Genomic DNA, 21252 nt, shown 5'->3' with positions numbered 1-21252 from the left:
TATGAGATGAGCATGCTCACCTAGAGTGCTGCAAACATCCCTAGTCCAGAGGCAAAAAGCAGCAGTGGCAACATGACGCTGTCCTTTAACCCTTCACTATGGGACAAAAGTTCAGGCTAAGATGATAATTTCTGTGTCTGATAGTGATCAGGATCATAGGTAATTTGCACAACAATTTTTATAAGTAGTAACTTTTGATGAAATTTTCTCTTTGTCTTTAAAATATACTAGGAAATGGGAAGAAAGGTTTTTGCATATATTTATTATTTACCAATAATTATTCACTTTAAAGGCTTTTCATAAATGGTGCCAAAGGATATAGGGTCACAAATGTTAGCCTTTGTACTTATTGTCATGTTTCCTATAGTTGTTTTGTGACAAATTTTGCTTCCCTCTTTAGAAGCTGGTAAGAGACTTACAGGAACATCACCATGGTAAGAATGTGTGCATTTTACAATAAATTAATCTGTAAAAAGTATAATGTTCAGAACCTGACATTCTCTTTGCCTCTGTGTACTCCGATTTCAGCTTCTTTATTTCTTCTATAATCGCAAGCTGAACAATTATCTCCCACACAGCATGAGTTATGGACAAACATCCTTAGGAAGGGAGATGATTCAGTGGATAAAGTGCTTGCCATGAGTCTGTGAGAAAGGAAGTTTGGATTCTCAGAATCCACATGAGGTCTTGAGGATCTCATGTGCATCTGAATCCTGGGGCACTTATGGTGAGGCAGGAGGTGGTGAGAGAGAATCCCCTGAAGTTTACTGGATAGTTTGCCTGGGTTTCTTATTCATGAAGAAGGGATTGAGCCACATAACCAAGGTTGGAAGAATGTTGCATGCTGTTATTCTCAAGGCTCCCTGACAAGCCCTCCTTTGTTGTTCCTAGGTGTGTGAATGTGGATAATGTCAGCTCTACCTCCTCTGTGAAGGTAAAATGCTTCTTTGTGAAATTAATTTTCTTATGAATTTTGTTATAATTCAGCAATAGTGTAACTATCCCAGTTTTATATGGAAAGATTGTTCAAGGGAGTCCACATTGTAGATGTGGAGATTTCTACAAACTGCAAGTGAGCAGTAAGTCCTTGTGGGTAGTGGTGGCCAATAAGAGAATGGACTCAAAAGACATAGTGAGTGGAAGACTGAGCGCAGTCCTCGTACAATAGAAGATGTCTGATGTTTGACAAGTATTGTTTGCAGAAATGAGTACATGTTCGACTGATTTTAAAATGTGACTGTTACTAGACCATAATATTTCTTTTTAAAAAAATTTTTATTAGATATATTTCTTTACTTACTTTTCCAATGTTTTTCCCCTTCCTGGATTCCGGTCCATGAGCCCCCATCCCTTTTCCCTCACCCTCTCCCATATCGGTTTTCCTGGGCCGGAGAGATGGCTCAGTGGTTAAGAGCACTGACTGAAAGAACCAAAAAAAAACCAAAAAAAAAAACAAAACAAAAAAAAAAAGAGCACTGATTGCTCTTCCAGAGGTCTTGATGAATCCAATTCCCTGCAACCACATGTTGACTGACGACTATCTATAATGAGATATGATGATCTCTCCTGGTGTGTCTGATGATAGCTACTGTATACTTATATATAATAAGTACTTCTTAGTAAGTCCAGACATTTCTATAATCCATGAATCTCCTAAGTGACTTTACCCTCAGGAAAATGCATGCAATTTTTATCTACCTTTGGACACTGCTATTTTAGGATCCTGTATGAGAGCATCTCCTTGGTTTCTCTATTTCATGTGTATTTACACTAAGGAGAAATTGTGGCTATGTAGCAGTTTGTAATATGTTCATCAAGTTTGTCTTCTGAGAATAGAGCATTTTCTATTTGATTCTATGAGGGTATGTTGAAAGCTCTTCATCTAGAAAAACAACAAGTGTTTTTCCCAATTATCCAGCATTTTTAGATGCAGGGAGTCAATTACTGTATATTTCCATTTAAGTTCTTCTTTATGGATTTTAAAATAATATAAACTTATATTCTTTGTGCCACATTCAAACAGTTAAAATATTGTAGTGCTTTACTTAGATATTTTGATATCCAGTCTGAGGCTGCTTTATCACTGTGAGCTGCTCAAGGTTAAGAAACCTGTTGCTATATAACCTATAGCCCTATAGTGAGGGGCTGTGTGAATGAAGAGTGGCAATTTAATGATTTTTGAATGTGACTCAGTGGACCAATGTGTTTCTATAAAGCAGTTTCACCGGTTCTATGGTATGGACAGTGCTAGCAATTAAATTGCCATTTATTTGTAAATGAAAACTGTGCATTTTGTGATTCCCCACAATGGAAGAGTAAGACTGTTAGAAGGGGCCTCATTAATATTAATAATCATCTTAAACTAGAAGCAGAATAATTGACTGATAATGAATTAAGCTTAGTCTCAACAAGAACAAGGTCAAGTTTGTCAGTTAATGATTTTCTCTTAATCTAGGCTAGCATAAATATTTTAACTTCTTGATGGTATCCTATTAAGTTGTAAATAGGCATATAAGAAGATATTTTATATTTAATAATTTTGATTTTCATGTGTCAATATCCTGTAATTCCTAAAGAACATTGTTGATTTGAAAGCATGCATCCTAAAAGAATAGAGTTAATTTCAAGACCAAATAAAAAGTAAACTCTCTTCTCTGCATTGCAGGGAGAATCGGGAAGAAAATTCCATATAATACCTAAGAAGATCCAAAACATTTTTAGAAAATCTGGAGTTTATGTGTGTTCTCGAGGAGAGCCAGTACCTGATGTATGGAAAGCAAAAAAATCCATAATGGTAATTCCCCTAATTTGAGAAGTAACCTATTTCCTTTTGTGAAGGGGAGTGATGGGTGTTTGTGCCTATGCCTTCCTAGTGCAAATAGTGAACGAGTAGAGAAAGATCAGCCTTGAGCATTCCCTTCACACTCTCCATATCCTCACTCCTTGCCAGTCACTGCATTAGGCAGTGCTTCTCAACCTTCCTAACGCTGTGACCTTTAATACAGTTCCTCATGCTGTGGTGATTCCCAACCATACAACTGTTTTGTTGCTACTGCATCAGTGTCAGATTGATAATATCATCAACTGTAATGTCGTATTGGTATTTTCAGAAGGTCTTTGCCAACCTGTGTGAGACTGTTCTATGCCCTCCTCCAATAGGGTATGACAGACAGGTTGAGAATCACTGTCATAAAATGTAATAATAGTAAATTAGACTATGGAAACAGAAGAAAAAACAGAAAATGAGCATGTTTTTAACTCACTGAGGATAAGTCATAAAAATACAGAAACCAAATAGTACATGCTCCTGGAAATAGGTACAGTCAACATGAAAGCGACCACCATAGTTGTGTTTCATTTACTTTGGATTGACTGACTTTATGTGTGTGAATGTTTTGCGTGTATTCTGTCTGTATACCATGTGCGTGTGCTTCCCACAAAAATCAGAAGAGGTCATTTCATCCTTTGTTCTTGTTGTTCCAGAATTTTGTCAACCAATATTATGTGTTTTACAAAGCAAAGCCAGGTGTCCTGGAGGAGCAATGAATGTTTTAAACTCCTCAGCCCCTTTTCCAGCACACGGATTTAATATGTTTGATAGGCAAAAAGATTAAAATTATCATCAGGGGAAATAAGAAGTCAGTCTTCTGATATTACTTAACTTCCTGGACAGGACCTCAGCATTCTGGTTTTACCCATTGAAGTCCAAAGTACTTATAGGCAGGGTGCCCACAACAGGTGGCTGGGTATGTTGGTGTACACAGTTAATTCACGAACTCATAAAGCAGGCAGGGTGGTCTCTGTCAGTTCAAGGACGTCCTGTTCTTAATTTATTTGGGGAGTAGGAGAATGTAAGTTGAATTGTGGGTATCAAAAGATAACTTGTATGAATCAATCTTTCCCTTCCTCTGTTTCCAGTCTCAGGTATCAAATTCAAGTTATCAGTCAGGCTGCCAAGTAGGTTTATCACATTTGTAGCATGATTTACACTTTGGTTAGCATTAACAGACAGACAGTAGATAAACTCTGCATGTGTGTGTGTGTGTGTGTGGGGGGTTATTTAACATTAACACAAATGCTAAGCAGTGCATGGGAGGATCAGACAAAGAGATGGGAGTTCATGTGATTGAACACTTGGCCACTGATGGGAGATTGTTTAACTTTCGGGGTCTGGCCTTGCTAGCAGAAGGTTTTCAGTGGTAGATTTTAATGGCTATGACTACTTGTGGTACCAGTACTGTGTTATCTGCTTCCCGGTCTACCAGCATTTGAGAACCAACAATGTACTGCCAAAAGTCAGGCCTCCCTGTTCCTTCCTTGAAATAAGTGACTGGTTTTCCCCATCAGATATTTTGTCACAGAAAGTACAGAAACAAATTCAAAAGTAACAGCCATCTTTCCTGTTTAAATCCCCTTTCAGAAGTTACAAAGCAAGCAGAAGGGTGTGTCTGCTGATCTTACACACACTACTTACTCCTTACTCCACTGCATACTGTCAACACGTAGCTAACTACCTTCCTCTAGACCTCTAATTTCATCATTAGGAAAGAGGAAGTTCAGATATAATTATTACACATAATGGAATCATTAGAAACTGTAAATTTATAGAAACCAAACTCAAATGCTCTTCGTTTATGCCTAGATCAATTTGGTTTCCAATTAACTACTACAGGTGATGAACCTGAGTAATTTTTATTCTAGGAAGAACTTAGCAAAGACATAGAACTCAGGTACTTTAATAAACAGAAATTCACTCGGCAATCACCTTCTATTGCAGTGAAAAGTCATTAGAATTTTCTAAACTAAAATTTCCAATGCAAACACATTTTATCCTAACTAGAATTTTATGATGCTATGGAATGTACAAATAATGGTGATGAATATAGTAACTAAATTTTATATGCCCATGATTAGAATACAATCCACAATATCATTACAGCAGTGGGATCTTACAGAGACAACTAAGACAAAGGTAGTTTCCATTCTTCCAAGGAATAAATGTCACTGAAGTAAAACTAAACATCATTTCTGATGTTAAATTTGAATAAAACCAAACGAACACAAGACTTCCCACAAGACTACATGGGAAATGCAGTGTAATGAGTATAAAATAAAAAAATGAAAGACCTTAGCTAGTTAATACCAGTTCTCTACCCCATGCTAGCGGAATACCAGGTATAAGTCATTATAAACAAGTACAGCCAGCAGGATTTACAATGACACAGGCACATTTCAAAGGTGATGCCTAGTTTGGCTGAAAGAAAAAGATCACATGAATGAGAAATTCACACTTACTACATTTCATTTTTATTCTAAACGGCTATACACCAATCTTTCTCCTTTTATTTTAAAAGCAGTAAATATATATACATATATATACATATATACATATACTTGCATATATATGCATGTATACACATCTTCTCACGTACACATATGTAGTTAGAAATACATACATGCGTATAAGTGCACACACATGTGTATATGCATATTTGCCAGCCAGATGGTTCAATGGGGTAGTGATAAGTAGTCTGGTAACACATTGCATATGAAAACATGACTATGTGTGTAACATACCCCATGGTTTGCTATATTCAAGTCTGTCTTTCTCAGGAAATCCAAGGAACTTAAATTCTCTCATGATCCATTTTAATAGTGTGAACAATAAGAGGAAATGCATGCTTCTTCAACATTATTCTTTGATCAACAGTCCTCCTTCACCTGTTCTGTTGAATCTTCTCTGTGATATATTGCTTGTTGATGCAGAGAATGTTTGACGTGTCAGTTTTGCAAGTAAGAAACGTAAATCATCCTCAAACCTGGCACTGAAAGTCAAAAGTAGACTGCCATGTTATGGGTTTCCCTGAGTTGTAAGGAAGAACAAACATGTGAAGATCTTATTTCTTATGCAGTATGAGTCAATGATGCTTCCCATTTACAATGCAGCATCAAACCCATTCACAAGCCCAACTTCCTGAATTCATCTATTTAAATCAACGAGTGTTCCGGGCATCCTATCTAAGCTAGCTTTATGGAATTTGATAACACATTTTGTGACCAAATCCCCTGGGTAACACCACTTCACAGCTTTGAATGAATCCTTCAGACTCTGTTAAATACACTCTTATTGTAACTAGCTGATGCTTATGTTAGTCACTTTCTATAGTTGTAAAAAATATCATGGGAAAGAAAATGTTTAGAAGAAAGAGATGGTGTGAAGTGGGTCTCTTGGTTAAATTGGATACAGAAATCACCATCATGATTCAGGCAGACAAGCATGACGATGAAGCAGCAGCTGAGAGATCACATCTTGACCTACACAGGAAAGAGAGAACTTAGTGGAAATGACACCAGTCTATTGAAATCTTTTTTTTTATTAACTTGAGTATTTCTTATTTACATTTCGAATGTTATTCCCTTTCCTGGTTTCTAGGCCAACATCCCCCTAATCCCTCCCCCTCCCCTTCTTTATGGGTGTTCCCCTCCCCATCCTCCCCCCATTGCTGCCCTCCCCCCAACAATCACGTTCACTGGGGGTTCAGTCTTAGCAGGACCAAGGGCTTCCCCTTCCACTGGTGATCTTACTAGAATATTTATTGCTACCTATGAGGTCAGAGTCCAGGGTCAGTCCATGTATAGTCTTTAGGTAGTGGCTTAGTCCCTGGAAGCTCTGGTTGCTTGGCATTGTTGTTCATAAGGGGTCTCGAGCTCCTTCGAGCTCTTCGAGTTCTTTCTCTGATTCCTTCAACGGGGGTCCCGTTCTCAGTTCAGTGGTTTGCTGCTGGCATTCGGCTATGTATTTGCTGTATTCTGGCTGTGTCTCTCAGGAGAGATCTACATCCGTATCCTGACGGCATGCACTTCATCGCTTTATCCATATTGTCTAATTGGGTGGCTGTATATGATTGGGCCACATGTGGGGCAGGCTCTGAATGGGTGTTCCTTCTGTGTCTGTTTTAATCTTTGCCGCTCTATTCCCTGCCAAGGGTATTCTTGTTCCCCTTTTAAAGAAGGAGTGAAGCATTCACATTTTGATCATCCGTCTTGAGTTTCATTTGTTCTATGCATCTAGGGTAATTCAAGCATTTGGGCTAATAGCCACTTATCAATGAGTGCATACCATGTGTGTTTTTCTGTGATTGGGTTGCCTCACTCAGGATGATATTTTCCAGTTGCAGCCATTTGCCTACGAATTTCATAAAGTCATTGTTTTTGATAGCTGAGTAATATTCCATTGTGTAGATGTACCATATTTTCTGTATCCATTCCTCTGTTGAAGGGCATCTGGGTTCTTTCCAGCTTCTGGCTATTATAAATAAGGCTGCTATGAACATAGTGGAGCACGTGTCTTTTTTATATGTCGGGGCAACTTTTGGGTATGTGCCCAAGAGAGGTATAGCTGGATCCTCAGGCAGTTCAATGTCCAATTTTCTGAGGAACCTCCAGACTGATTTCCAGAATGGTTGCACCAGTCTGCTTTCCCACCAACAATGGAGGAGTGTTCCTCTTTCTCCACATCCTCGCCAGCATTTGCTGTCACCTGAGTTTTTGATCTTACCCATTCTCACTGGTGTGAGGTGAAATCTCAGGGTTGTTTTGATTTGCATTTCCATTATGACTAAAGATGTTGAACATTACTTTAGGTGTTTCTCAGCCATTTCGCCTTCCTCAGCTGTGAATTCTTTGTTTAGCTCTGAACCCCAATTTTTAATAGGGTTATTTGTCTCGCTGCGGTCTAACTTCTTGAGTTCTTTGTATATTTTGGATGTAAGGCCTCTATCTGTTGTAGGATTGGTAAAGATCTTTTCCCAATCTGTTGGTGGCCGTTTTGTCCTACCCACAGTGTCCTTTGCCTTACAGAAGCTTTGCAGTTTTATGAGATCCCATTTGTCGATTCTTGATCTTAGAGCATAAGCCATTGGTGTTTTGTTCAGGAAATTTTTTCCAGTGCCCATGTGTTCCAGATGCTTCCCTAGTTTTTCTTCTATTAGTTTGAGTGTATCTGGTTTGATGTGGAGGTCCTTTATACACTTGGACTTAAGCTTTGTACAGGGTGATAAGCATGGATCGATCTGCATTCTTCTACATGTTGACCTCCAGTTGAACCAGCACCATTTGCTGAAAATGCTATCTTTTTTCCATTGGATGGTTTTGGCTCCTTTGTCAAAAATCAAGTGCCCATAGGTGTGTGGGTTCATTTCTGGGTCTTCAATTCTGTTTCATTTGTCTATCTGTCTGTCTCTGTTCCAATACCATGCAGTTTTTATCATTATTGCTCTGTAATAGTGCTTGAGTTCAGGGATAGTGATTCCTCCTGAAGTCCTTTTATTGTTGAGGATAGTTTTAGCTATCTTGGGCTTTTTGTTGATGAATTTGCAAATTGTTCTTTCTAACTCTTTGAAGAACTGGATTGGTATTTTGATGGGGATTGCATTGAATCTGTAGATTGCTTTTGGTAAGATGGCCATTTTTACTATATTAATCCTGCCAATCCATGAGCATGGAAGATCTTTCCATCTTCTGAGGTCTTCTTCAATTTCTTTCTTCAGAATCTTGAAGTTCTTATTGTACAGATCTTTTACTTGCTTGGATAAAGTCACACCGAGGTACTTTATATTATTTGGATCTATTATGAAGGGTGTTATTTCCCTAATTTCTTTCTCAGCTTTTTCTCTTTTGTGTAGAGGAAGGCTACTGATTTATTTGAGTTAATTTTATACCCAACCACTTTGCTGAAGTTGTTTATCAGCTTTTGTAGTTCGTTTTGGGATCACTTAAATGTACTATCATATCATCTGCAAATAGTGATATTTTGACTTCTTCTTTTCCCATCTGTATCCCCTTGACCTCCATTTGTTGTCTGATTGCTCTGGCTAGAACTTCAAGAACTATATTGAATAAGTAGGGAGAGAGTGGGCAGCCTTGTCTAGTCCCTGATTTTAGTGGGATTGCTTCAAGTTTCTCTCCATATTGTTTAATGTTAGCAACTGGTTTGCTGTATATGGCTTTTACTATGTTTAGGTATGGGCCTTGGATTCCTATTCTTTCCAGGACTTTTATCATGAAGTGGTGTTGAATTTTGTCAAATGCTTTCTCAGCATCTAATGAAATGATTATGTGGTTCTGTTCTTTCAGTTTGTTTATATAATGGATCACGTTGATGGTTTTCCGTATATTAAACAATCCCTGCATGCCTGGGATGAAGCCTACTTGATCATGGTGGATGATTGTTTTGATGTGCTCTTGGATTTGGTTTGCCAGATATTTATTGAGTATTCTTGCGTCGATATTCATAAGGGAAATTGTTCTGAGGTTATCTTTCTTTGTTGGGTCTTTGTGTGGTTTAGGTATAAGAGTAATTGTGGCTTCATAGAAGGAATTCGGTAGTGCTCCATTTGTTTCATTTTTGTGGAATAGTTTGGATAATATTGGTATGAGGTCTTCTATGAAGGTCTGATAGAATTCTGCACTGAATCCGTCTGGACCTGGGCCCTTTTTGGTTGGGAGACCTTTAATGACTGCTTCTATTTCCTTAGGAGTTATGGGGTTGTTTAACTGGTTTATCTGTTCCTGATTTAACTTTGGTACCTGGTATCTGTCTAGGAAATTGTCCATTTCCTGCAGATTTTCAAGTTTTGTTGAATGCAGGCTTTTATACTAAGATCTGATGATTTTTTGAATTTCGTCTGAATCTGTAGTTATGTCTCCCTTTTCATTTCTGATTTTGTTAATTTGGACACACTCTCTGTGTCCTCTAGTTAGTCTGGCTAACGGTTTATCTATCTTGTTGATTTTCTCAAAGAACCAACTTTTGGTTCTGTTGATTCTTTCTATGTTCCTTTTTGTTTGTACTTGGTTGATTTCAGCTCTGAGTTTGATTATTTCCTGCATTCTACTCCTCCTGGGTGTGTTTGCTTCTTTTTGTTCTAGAGCGTTTAGGGGTGTTGTCAAGCTGCTGACATATGCTCTTTCCTGTTTTTTTCTTCAGGCACTCAGCGTTATGAGTTTCCTCATAGCACAGCTTTCATTGTGTCCCATAAGTTTGGGTATGTTGTACCTTCGTTTTCATTAAATTCTAAGCAATCTTTAATTTCTTTCTTTATTTCTTCCTTGACCTGGTTATCTTTGAATAGAGCATTGTTTTATTTCCACGTATATGTGGACATTCTTCCATTATTGTTATTGAAGACCAACATTAGGCCATGGTGGTCTGATAAGATGCATGGGATTATTTCTATCTTTCTGTACATGTTGAGGCCCGTTTTTTGACCAATTATATGGTCAATTTTGGAGAAAGTACCATGAGGAGCTGAGAAGAAGGTATATCCTTTTGCTTTAGGATAGAATGTTCTATAAATATCCGTTAAGTCCATTTGGCTCATGAATTCTCTTAATCTGTCTAGGTCTCTGTTTAATTTCTTTTTCCATGATCTGTCCATTGATGAGAGTGGGGTGTTGAAATCTCCTACTATCATTGTGTGAGGTGCAATGTGTGTTTTGAGCTTTAGTAAGGTTTCTTTTATGTATGTAGGTGCCCTTGTATTTGGGGCATAGATATTTAGGATTGAGAGTTCATCTTGGTGGATTTTTCCTTTGATGAATATAAAGTGTCCTTCCTTATCTTTTTTGATGACTTTTGGTTGAAAATTGATTTTATTTGACATTAGAATGGCTACTCCAGCTTGCTTCTTCTGACCATTTGCTTGGAAAGTTGTTTTCCAGCCTTTCACTCTGAGGTAGTGTCTGTCTTTGTCTCTGAGGTGTGTTTCCTGTAGGCAGCAGAATGCAGGGTCCTCGTTGCGTATCCAGTTTGTTAATCTATGTCTTTTCATTGGGGAGTTGAGGCCATTGATGTTGAGAGATATTAAGGAATAGTGATTATTGCTTCCTGTTATATTCATATTTGGATATGAGGTTATGTTTGTGCGCTTTTCTTCTCTTTGTTTTGTTGCCAAGACGATTAGTTTCTTGCTTCGTCTAGGGTATCTCTTGCCTCCTTATGTTGGGCTTTACCATTTATTATCCTTTGTAGTGCTGGATTTGTAGAAAGATAGTGTGTAAATTTGGTTTTGTCCTGGAATATGTTGGTTTCTTCATCTATGTTAATTGAGAGTTTTGCAGGATGCAGTAACCTGGGCTGGCATTTGTGTTCTCTTAGGTTCTGTATGACATCTGTCCAGGATCTTCTGGATTTTATAGTTTCTGGCAAAAAGTCTGTGTGATTCTGATAGGTCTGCCTTTATGTTACTTGATCTTTTTCCCTTACTGCTTTTAATATTCTTTCTTTATTTTGTGCGTTTGGTGTTTTGACTATTATGTGACGGGAGCTGTTTCTTTTCTGGTCCAATCTATTTGGAGTTCTGTAGGCTTCTTGTATGCTTATGGGTATCTCTTTCTTTAGGTTAGGGAAGATTTCTTCTATGATTTTGTTGAAGATATTTACTGGTCCTTTGAGCTGGGAGTCTTCACTCTCTTCTATACCTATTATCCTTAGGTTTCATCTTCTCATTGAGTCCTGGATTTCCTGTATGTTTTGGACCAGTAGCTTTTTCCGCTTTACATTATCTTTGACTGTTGAGTCGATGATTTCTATGGAATCTTCTGCTCCTGAGATTCTCTCTTCCATATCTTGTATTCTGCTGGTGAAGCTCGTATCTACAGCTCCTTGTCTCTTCTTTAGGTTTTGTATTTCCAGGGTTGTTTCCATGTATTCTTTCTTGATTGCTTCTATTTCCATTTTCAATTCCTTCAACTGTTTGATTGTGTTTTCCTGGAATTCTTTCAGGGATTTTTGTGACTCCTCTCTATGGGCTTCTACTTGTTTATTTATGTTTTCCTGGAATTCTTTCAGGGATTTTTGCGATTCCTCTCTGTCGGCTTCTACTTGTTCTCTAAGGGAGTTATTCACGTCTTTCTGGAAGTTCTCCAGCATCATGATCAAATATGATTTTGAAACTAGATCTTGCTTTTCTTGTGTGTTTGGATATTTTGTGTTTGCTTTGGTGGGAGAATTGGGCTCCGATGATGCCATGTAGTCTTGGTTTCTGTTGCTTGGGTTCCTGTGCTTGCCTCTAGCCATCAGATTATCTCTAGTGTTACTTTGTTCTGCTATTTCTGACAGTGGCTAGACTGTCCTATATGCCTGTTTTTCAGGAGTGCTGTAGACCTGTTTTCCTGTTTTCTTTCAGCCAGTTATGGGAACAGAGTGTTCTGCTTTGGGGTGTGTAGTTTTTCCTATCTACAGGTCTTCAGCTGTTCCTGTGGGCCTGTGCCCTGAATTCACCAGGCAGGTCACTTGGAGCAGAAAAGTTGGTCTTACCTGTGATCCGGAGGCTCAAGGTTGCTCATGGGGTGTTGCTTATGAGCTCTCCGCGGCGGCAGCCACCAGGAAGTTCTGAGCCGCCCTTTCTGGGAGCTTCTGTGCACCAGGGTTCCAGATGGCGTTTGGTGTTTTCCTTTGGAGTCAGTAATGTGTGCAGAGTGCAGTCTCTTCTGGTTTCCCAGGCATGTCTGCCTCTCTGAAGGTTTAGCTCTCCCTCCCACGTGATTTGGGTGTAGAGAACTGTTTATATGGTCAGTCCCTTCAGGTTCTGGCGGTGTCTCAGATGCCAAAAGAAAGCACTGTTGTTCTACTCTGTTTCCAGCTCTGTCTCTCTATTGAAATCTTAAACCTCATCCTGGCAACAGTTTTACTACAAAACAGCCCCACCACCTACTCCTTTTGAAAATAATTCAGCGCTCTGCACAGCAAGCATAATGTGAGCCTATGGGGCTGTTGACATTCAAGCCACCACAGAGGTGCTGGATGAGGTCTTAATATACATCCTGTAAGTGTAGCAATAGTCATGATGTTACAGAATAGTTGACGATACTGTGCCCTCCTCCCAGATTGCGTTGTTTACTTATAAACAAATTTCTACTAATTGCTGTGGTTCAGCCTTTGCACAGACCTTTAATCTCTCAAACTGGAATGTAGACATTTCCTTAGTACCCACCCTTAATGCTAAGTAATCAATGTAACCTTAGTTTATAGAATGAAGCACCTCGTTTAAAAATGATGCTTAATTGCATGAAAGAGAAGGTGATTATCCAGAGAAAGATTTGGTATAAAGAATATTCCCAACTCTCTCACGAAAGAATAAGAAAAGTGGCTACTTGAGGGGTAGGGCAGCAGAAAGTACAAAAAGACAGAGAGAGAGAGAGAGAGAGAGAGAGAGAGAGAGAGAGAGAGAGAGAGAGAGAGGAGGGAAGGAGGGGCGGAGGGAGGGAGGTGGCCTTTTTACTTGGAGAGTTTCAGTGCAGAATGAACCATAGAATATGAAGGAAAGAGAATATTACAAAATCACTATTTAGAGGAAGAGCAGAGCAAAACATCAGAGGCCAAGAGTCACATTTTGTCCTTTCTATTTATATATTTCCATCTTACAAGGAAAAATGACTTCAGGTAGCAAAGAGCAGAAGAAATCTAAGTATAAACCTAAAGAGATCCACAGTAAAGACTTTGAAAAACTCTGGGCCAATTACTCAAGCAGACAGGAAGCAGACTTCACTGAATGTCACTGAATGTAGTGCTAACTTTCGACAGAATACACAAATAGTTTGGGGACTATGAATCCAGGTTCTGACATTATCAGAAGGGTGATAGAATGAATAAAATCAGTAAATTTTCAATCAAAAGTATCACTGCTAATTTTCGTTTTAGGATGAAAAATATAAAACAGATAATTTCTATGCTGTGTCTTCTGAGCATAGAAATTCTATTCCTAAGGCTACTGCTGATCGTGAAGCTTCCACCTCTACTGCTGACAGCCTGGATGCTGCCGAGCCTGACCCAACAAATTCTACAAATGCTACTGACTGTCTGGCTGCTCTTGAGCGTGAGCTGACTAATTCCAACAACACTGCTGACTGTCTGGCTGACCTTGAGCCTGATCCGACGATTTCTACCAATGCCGCTGACTTTCAGGCTGCTGTTGCACCAGAGCCAACTATGTCCACCCACCCTGCTAACTGTCTGCCTGATGTGGAACCAGAGCCAACTATGTCCACCCACCCTGCTGACACTCTGGCTGCTCTTGAGCCTGAGCTGACTACTTTCAACAACACTGCTGACTGTCTGGCTGACCTTGAGCCTGAGCCAAACATGTCCACCCACCCTGCTGACAGTCTGCCTGATGTGGAACCAGAGCCAACTATGTCCAATCACCCTGCTGACACTCTGGCTGCTCTTGAGCCTGAACTGACTAATTCCAACAACACTGCTGACTGTCTGGCTGACCTTGAGCCTGATCCGACGATTTCTACCAATGCCGCTGACTTTCAGGCTGCTGTTGCACGAGAGCCTGCTATGTCCACCAACCCTGCTGACAGTATGGCAGCTGTTGAGCCTGAGCCGACTATGTCCACCCACCCTGCTGACATTCTGACTGCTGATGAGCCTGAACATAATAATTCTACCAAAGCTGCTGACTGTCGGGCTGACCTTGAGCCTGAGCCAAACATGTCCACCCACCCTGCTGACAGTCTGCCTGATGTGGAACCAGAGCCAACTATGTCCACCCACCCTGCTGACACTCTGGCTGCTCTTGAGCCTGAGCTGACCAATTTCAACAACACTGCTGACTGGCTGGCTGACCTTGAGCCTGATCCGACTATTTCTACCAATGCCGCTGACTTTCAGGCTGCTTTTGCACCAGAGCCCGCTATGTCCACCCACCCTGCTGACACTCTGGCTGCTCTTGAGCCTGAGCTGACTAATTTCAACAACACTGCTGACTGTCTGGCTGACTTTGAGCCTGATCCGACTATTTCTACCAATGCCGCTGACTGTCGGGCTGCTGTTGCACCAGAGCCCGCTATGTCCACCAACCCTGCTGACAGTATGGCAGCTGTTGAGCCTGAGCCGACTATGTCCACCCACCCTGCTGACATTCTGACTGCTGACGAGCCTGCACATAATACTTCTACCAAAGCTGCTGACTGTCGGGCTGACCTTGAGCCTGAGCCAAACATGTCCACCCACCCTGCTGACAGTCTGCCTGATGTGGATCCAGAGCCAACTATGTCCACCCACCCTGCTGACACTCTGGCTGCTCTTGAGCCTGAGCTGACCAATTTCAACAACACTGCTGACTGGCTGGCTGACCTTGAGCCTGATCCGAGTATTTCTACCAATGCCGCTGACTTTCAGGCTGCTGTTGTACCAGAGCCAACTATGTCCACCTACCCTGCTGACTGTCTGCCAGATGTGGAACCAGAGCCAACTATGTCTACCCACCCTGCTGACACTCTGGCTGCTCTTGAGCCTGAGCTGACTAATTTCAACAACACTGCTGACTGTCTGGCTGACCTTGAGCCTGATCCAACGATTTCTACCAATGCCGCTGACTGTCGGGCTGCTGTTGCACCAGAGCCCGCTATGTCCACCAACCCTGCTGACAGTATGGCAGCTGTTGAGCCTGAGCCGACTATGTCCACCCACCCTGCTGACATTCTGACTGCTGATGAGCCTGAACATAATAATTCTACCAAAGCTGCTGACTGTCGGGCTGACCTTGAGCCTGAGCCAAACAGGTCCACCCACCCTGCTGACAGTCTGCCTGATGTGGAACCAGAGCCAACTATGTCCACCCACCCTGCTGACACTCTGGCTGCTCTTGAGCCTGAGCTGACCAATTTCAACAACACTGCTGACTGGCTGGCTGACCTTGAGCCTGATCCGACTATTTCTACCAATGCCGCTGACTTTCAGGCTGCTGTTGCACCAGAGCCCGCTATGTCCACCCACCCTGCTGACACTCTGGCTGCTCTTGAGCCTGAGCTGACTAATTTCAACAACACTGCTGACTGTCTGGCTGACTTTGAGCCTGATCCGACTATTTCTACCAATGCCGCTGACTGTCGGGCTGCTGTTGCACCAGAGCCCGCTATGTCCACCAACCCTGCTGACAGTATGGCAGCTGTTGAGCCTGAGCCGACTATGTCCACCCACCCTGCTGACATTCTGACTGCTGACGAGCTTGCACATAATACTTCTACCAAAGCTGCTGACTGTCGGGCTGACCTTGAGCCTGAGCCAAACATGTCCACCCACCCTGCTGACAGTCTGCCTGATGTGGAACCAGAGCCAACTATGTCCACCCACCCTGCTGACACTCTGGCTGCTCTTGAGCCTGAGCTGACCAATTTCAACAACACTGCTGACTGGCTGGCTGACCTTGAGCCTGATCCGAGTATTTCTACCAATGCCGCTGACTTTCAGGCTGCTGTTGTACCAGAGCCAACTATGTCCACCTACCCTGCTGACTGTCTGCCAGATGTGGAACCAGAGCCAACTATGTCCACCCACCCTGCTGACACTCTGGCTGCTCTTGAGCCTGAGCTGACTAATTTCAACAACACTGCTGACTGTCTGGCTGACCTTGAGCCTGATCCGACTATTTCTACCAATGCCGCTGACTGTCGGGCTGCTGTTGCACCAGAGCCCGCTATGTCCACCAACCCTGCTGACAGTATGGCAGCTGTTGAGCCTGAGCCGACTATGTCCACCCACCCTGCTGACATTCTGACTGCTGACGAGCCTGCACATAATACTTCTACCAAAGCTGCTGACTGTCTGGCTGACCTTGAGCCTGAGCCAAACATGTCCACCCACCCTGCTGACAGTCTGCCTGATGTGGAACCAGAGCCAACTATGTCCAATCACCCTGCTTACACACTGGCTGCTCTTGAGCCTGAGTCGACTAAATCCTCCAATGCTGCTGACTGTCTGGCCTATGTTGAGCCAGAGCCAGCTATGTCCACCCACCATGCCGACAGTCTGGCTGCTCTTGAGCATGAGCTGTCTCATGCCAACAAAGATGCTGACTGTCTGGCTTCTCTCAAGGCTGAGCTGATTAATTCCACCAATGCTACTGATTGTCTGGCTTCTGTTGGGACTGAGACAACCATGTCCACCCAGCCTACTGACAATTTGGCAGCTGTTGAGCCTGAACATAATAATTCCACCAATACTGCTGACGGTAAGGACTCTGTTGAACAAGAGCCAGCTAAGCCCACCTACCGTGCCGACAGTCTGGCTGCTCTTGAGCATGAGCTGACTAATTCCAACAACACTGCTGACTGTCTGGCTTCTCAGAAGGCTGAGTCAATTGATTCTACCAATGCTACTGATTGTTTGGCTTCTGTTGGGACTGAGACAACTATGTCCACCCACCCTGCTGACAATATGGCTACTGATGAGCTTGAGCCTACACATTCCACCAATGCTGCTTACTTTCTGGCCGCTCCTGAGCCCCAGTCGACTAATTCCTCCAATGTTGCTGATATTCTGGCTTCTGTTGGGTCTGAGACAACCATGTCTACCCACCTTGCTGATATTCCTATTGCTCATGAGCCTGACTATAATGATTCTACCAATGCTGCTGACAGTCTGGACTCCGTTGAGCCAGAGCCAGCTATGTCCACCCACCGTGCCGACAGTCTGGCTGCTCTTGAGCATGAGCTGTCTCATGCCAACAAAGCTGCTGACTGTCTGGCTTCTCTCAAGGCTGAGCCAACCATGTCCACCCAGCCTGCTGACAGTTCAGCAGCTGTTGAGCCTGAACCTACAATTTCCATCAGAGCTGCTGATTGTCTGGCTAATGTTCTGCCTGAGCTAACTATGTCAACCCACCCTGCTGGCTGTCTGGACTCTGTTCAGCTTGAGTCATCTATGTCCACACACCCAGCTGATAATATGGCTACTGATGAGCTTGAGACTACAAATTCGACGAACGCTGCTTACTGTCTGGCTGCTCTTGAGCCTGAGTCGACTAAATCCTCCAATGCTGCTGACTGTCTGGCCTATGTTGAGCCAGAGCCAGGTATGTCCACCCACCGTGCCGACAGTCTGGCTGCTCTTGAGCATGAGCTGTCTCATGCCAACAAAGCTGCTGACTGTCTGGCTTCTCTCAAGTCTGAGCCAACCATGTCCACCCAGCCTGCTGACAGTTCGGCAGCTGTTGAGCCTGAGCCTACAATTTCCATCAGAGCTGCTGATTGTCTGGCTAATGTTCTGCCTGAGCTAACTATGTCAACCCACCCTGCTGGCTGTCTGGACTCTGTTCAGCTTGAGTCATCTATGTCCACACACCCAGCTGATAATATGGTTACTGATGAGCTTGAGACTACAAATTCGACGAACGCTGCTTACTGTCTGGCTGCTCTTGAGCCTGAGTCGACTAAATCCTCCAATGCTGCTGACTGTCTGGCCTATGTTGAGCCAGAGCCAGGTATGTCCACCCACCATGCCGACAGTCTGGCTGCTCTTGAGCATGAGCTGTCTCATGCCAACAAAGATGCTGACTGTCTGCCTTCTCTCAAGACTGACCTGATTAATTCCATCAATGCTACTGATTGTCTGTCTTCTGTTGGGCCTGAGACAACCATGTCCACCCAGCCTGCTGACAGTGTGGCAGCTGTTGAGCCTGAACATAATAGTTCCACCAATGCTGCTGACGGTCTGGACTCTGTTGAACAAGAGCCAGCTAAGCCCACCCACCGTTCCGACAGTCTGGCTGCTCTTGAGCATGAGCTGACTAATTCCAACAACACTGCTGACTGTCTGGCTTCTCAGAAGGCTGAGTCAATTGATTCTACCAATGCTACTGATTGTTTGGCTTCTGTTGGGACTGAGACAACTATGTCCACCCACCCTGCTGACAATATGGCTACTGATGAGCTTGAGCCTACACATTCCACCAATGCTGCTTACTGTCTGGCTGCTCTTGAGCCTGAGTCGACTAAATCCTCCAGTGCTGCTGACTGCCTGGCCTATGTTGAGCCAGAGCCAGCTATGTCCACCCACCGTGCCGACAGTCTGGCTGCTCTTGAGCATGAGCTGTCTCATGCCAACAAAGATGCTGGCTGTCTGGCTTCTCTCAAGGCTGAGCTGATTAATTCCACCAATGCTACTGATTGTCTGGCTTCTGTTGGGACTGAGACAACCATGTCCACCCAGCCTGCTGACAGTTTGGCAGCTGTTGAGCTTGAACATAATAATTCTACCAATGCTGCTGACGGTCTGCACTCTATTGAACAAGAGCCAGCTATGCCCACCCACCGTTCCGACAGTCTGGCTGCTCTTGAGCATGAGCTGTCTCATGCCAATAAAGCTGCTGACTGTCTGGCTTCTCTCAAGGCTGAGCCAACCATGTCCACCCAGCCTGCTGACACTTTGGCATCTGTTGAGCCTGAGCCTACTTTTTCCACCAAAGCTGCTGATTGTCTGGCTACTGTTCAGCCTGAGCTAACTAGGTCAAACCACCCTGCTGACTGTCTGGATTCTGTTCAGCCTGAGTCATATATGTCCCCACACCCTGCTGACAGTTTGGTAGCTATTGAGCCTGAACTGACTAATTCCACCAAAGCTGCTGACTTTCTGGGTGCTGTTGATCCCGAGTCAACCAAATCCATCCACCCTGCTGACAGTATGGCAGTTGATGAGCCTGAGCTGCCTAATTCCAACATTGCTGCTGACTGTCTGGACGACCTTGAGCCTGATACGACTATTTCTACCAATGCCGCTGACTGTCAGGCTGCTGTTGGGTCTGAGACAACCCTGTCCACCCAGCCTGCTGACAGTTTGGCAGCTGTTGAGCCTGAGCCGACTAATTCCACCAAAGCTGCTGACTGTCTGGACTCTGCTGAGCCAGAGCCAACTATGGCCACCCACCATGCTGACATTCTGACTGCTGTTGAGCCTGAACATACTAATTGCTCCAGTACTGCTGACTGTCTGCCTGCTGTTCAGCCTGAGTCCAGTATGTCCACCCACCCTGCTGACAGTATGGCTGCTATTGATGCTGAGCCTACAGATCCTGCCATTGTTGCTGACTGTCTGGCTGCTCTTGAACCTCGGCTGTCTGTTACATGTGCTGCTGACAGTAGTGTGTTAGTTGAGAGTCATGACTCAGGACCAGCTAGTCACATTGGATTGGATTATGTAGTTGATTTACCTCTTTACAAGGAGAGTACAAGGTACAAACCCCATGCTGACCCAGAGCCCACTCCTGGTTCCTGCACTTGTTATTCCCTTGACTCCATTCAAATGACTAACCTGACTCTTTTGATATCCCTTAGTGAAGAAGAAATATTTGATTCTGCTACTTCAGATGAGGAATCTTCTTTTACTCCTGACGTAGAAGAAGGTCTGCCTGCTACTCAGGGTGCTGAGGATATTTTTCATGCTTCCGCACGAGCTGAACCAATAAACCACAGCTTGAACCTTCTCAGGGAGAGTGGATATCTTCGGGCAACAGAGATACCACGCATACCTTTTTTGCTCTTCATATGGCTTATATCCTCACTCTTATCCATCATAACATGGATGAAAATCCAAATTCAACAAGCATGGCATGAAGAAAATGGCCAAGGAGCTCCCACTAAGAAGAGAGTCGGACCAGGTAAGTTAAACTAAAATAGTAGCTTAAAATAGATTAAGATTGTTTTAGTAGAAACCTAGGTCTCTTTTGTTAATAAATTTCATACTTCTATAGGGCTATTTACGCATAACCTAGAACCTGAAAACTTTATTTTTTCTCAATTTATAGAAAATAATTTTCATAATGTAACAAATCCAGTTTAGAGAAATACAACTGACCAGGTAATATTTTTTCCTACTTGGATGTTTCCTATTCTAGAATGAGGAGATTATTGTCACTTCCAGTGAAAACATGTGTTTCCTGAATGACTAAGCCGGGAAAACTTCCTGTTAAATGTTATTGTCTATTTATCGCTGTCATTCTGAACTCTGACTTCTGAAGTTAGCATAGCCTTTGACCGCAACATTCCAAAAGAAGCAACTTCTGAGATTAAAAATAACAAGAGAAGCATCCACCTTCTCACTGTTTCTCTCTACATTGATCCAGATGATAATGACACTGATGTTGTTGATGCTGGGCATGACAATATCACCAGTGATGTGCCTGATGATACTGTTAATAATTCTTCTTTTTCTTCTAGTGGCTGCGGCTCCTGATCCCTAGACCCTTGATGCTCCTCCAGGATCGATTGGAATATCAAAACACAGTCTGTGTGGGAGAATTGATCATATATATAAATTTTAAAATAAAATGTTCAGTCTGATTGTAGACTGAAGTAAAAATTGATTGTTTCATTGGAGTCTCAGTTGTGCCATGTGATGCTTCCTGGAAACTTTTTTCAATTATTTTCAATTTTAATATTTACTTATTTACTTTACATCCTGCTCAC

At 42.6% G+C, this 21252-nt stretch overlaps 1 protein-coding gene across 1 annotated transcript; it reads left to right on the top strand.

Moving 5' to 3' along the window:
• The first annotated feature begins 310 nt into the window (after positions 1-310).
• LOC134482567 (uncharacterized) lies at positions 311-21026 on the top strand. Its single transcript, XM_063275998.1, has 3 exons — positions 311-2794; positions 13703-20444; positions 21004-21026. The coding sequence occupies exons 1-3, from the start codon at positions 2792-2794 to the stop codon at positions 21024-21026; spliced, it is 6768 nt and encodes a 2255-aa protein (XP_063132068.1). The 5' UTR covers positions 311-2791.
• The last annotated feature ends 226 nt before the right edge of the window (positions 21027-21252 follow it).

Source organism: Rattus norvegicus, chromosome 16 (genome assembly GCF_036323735.1).
Source record: "Rattus norvegicus strain BN/NHsdMcwi chromosome 16, GRCr8, whole genome shotgun sequence".
In the NCBI taxonomy this organism is placed as follows: domain Eukaryota; kingdom Metazoa; phylum Chordata; class Mammalia; order Rodentia; family Muridae; genus Rattus; species Rattus norvegicus.
Note: the sequence above shows the minus strand (reverse complement) of the source record. Positions and strands in the feature narration are given on the sequence as shown.

What these genes read in the sequence shown, in the direction of transcription:
- LOC134482567 (XM_063275998.1), top strand. An exon ending in TAAGAAGAGAGTCGGACCAG is followed by an intron (nt 20,445 to 21,003) that starts GTAAGTTAAACT and finishes TTTTTCTTCTAG; the next exon opens with TGGCTGCGGCTCCTGATCCC.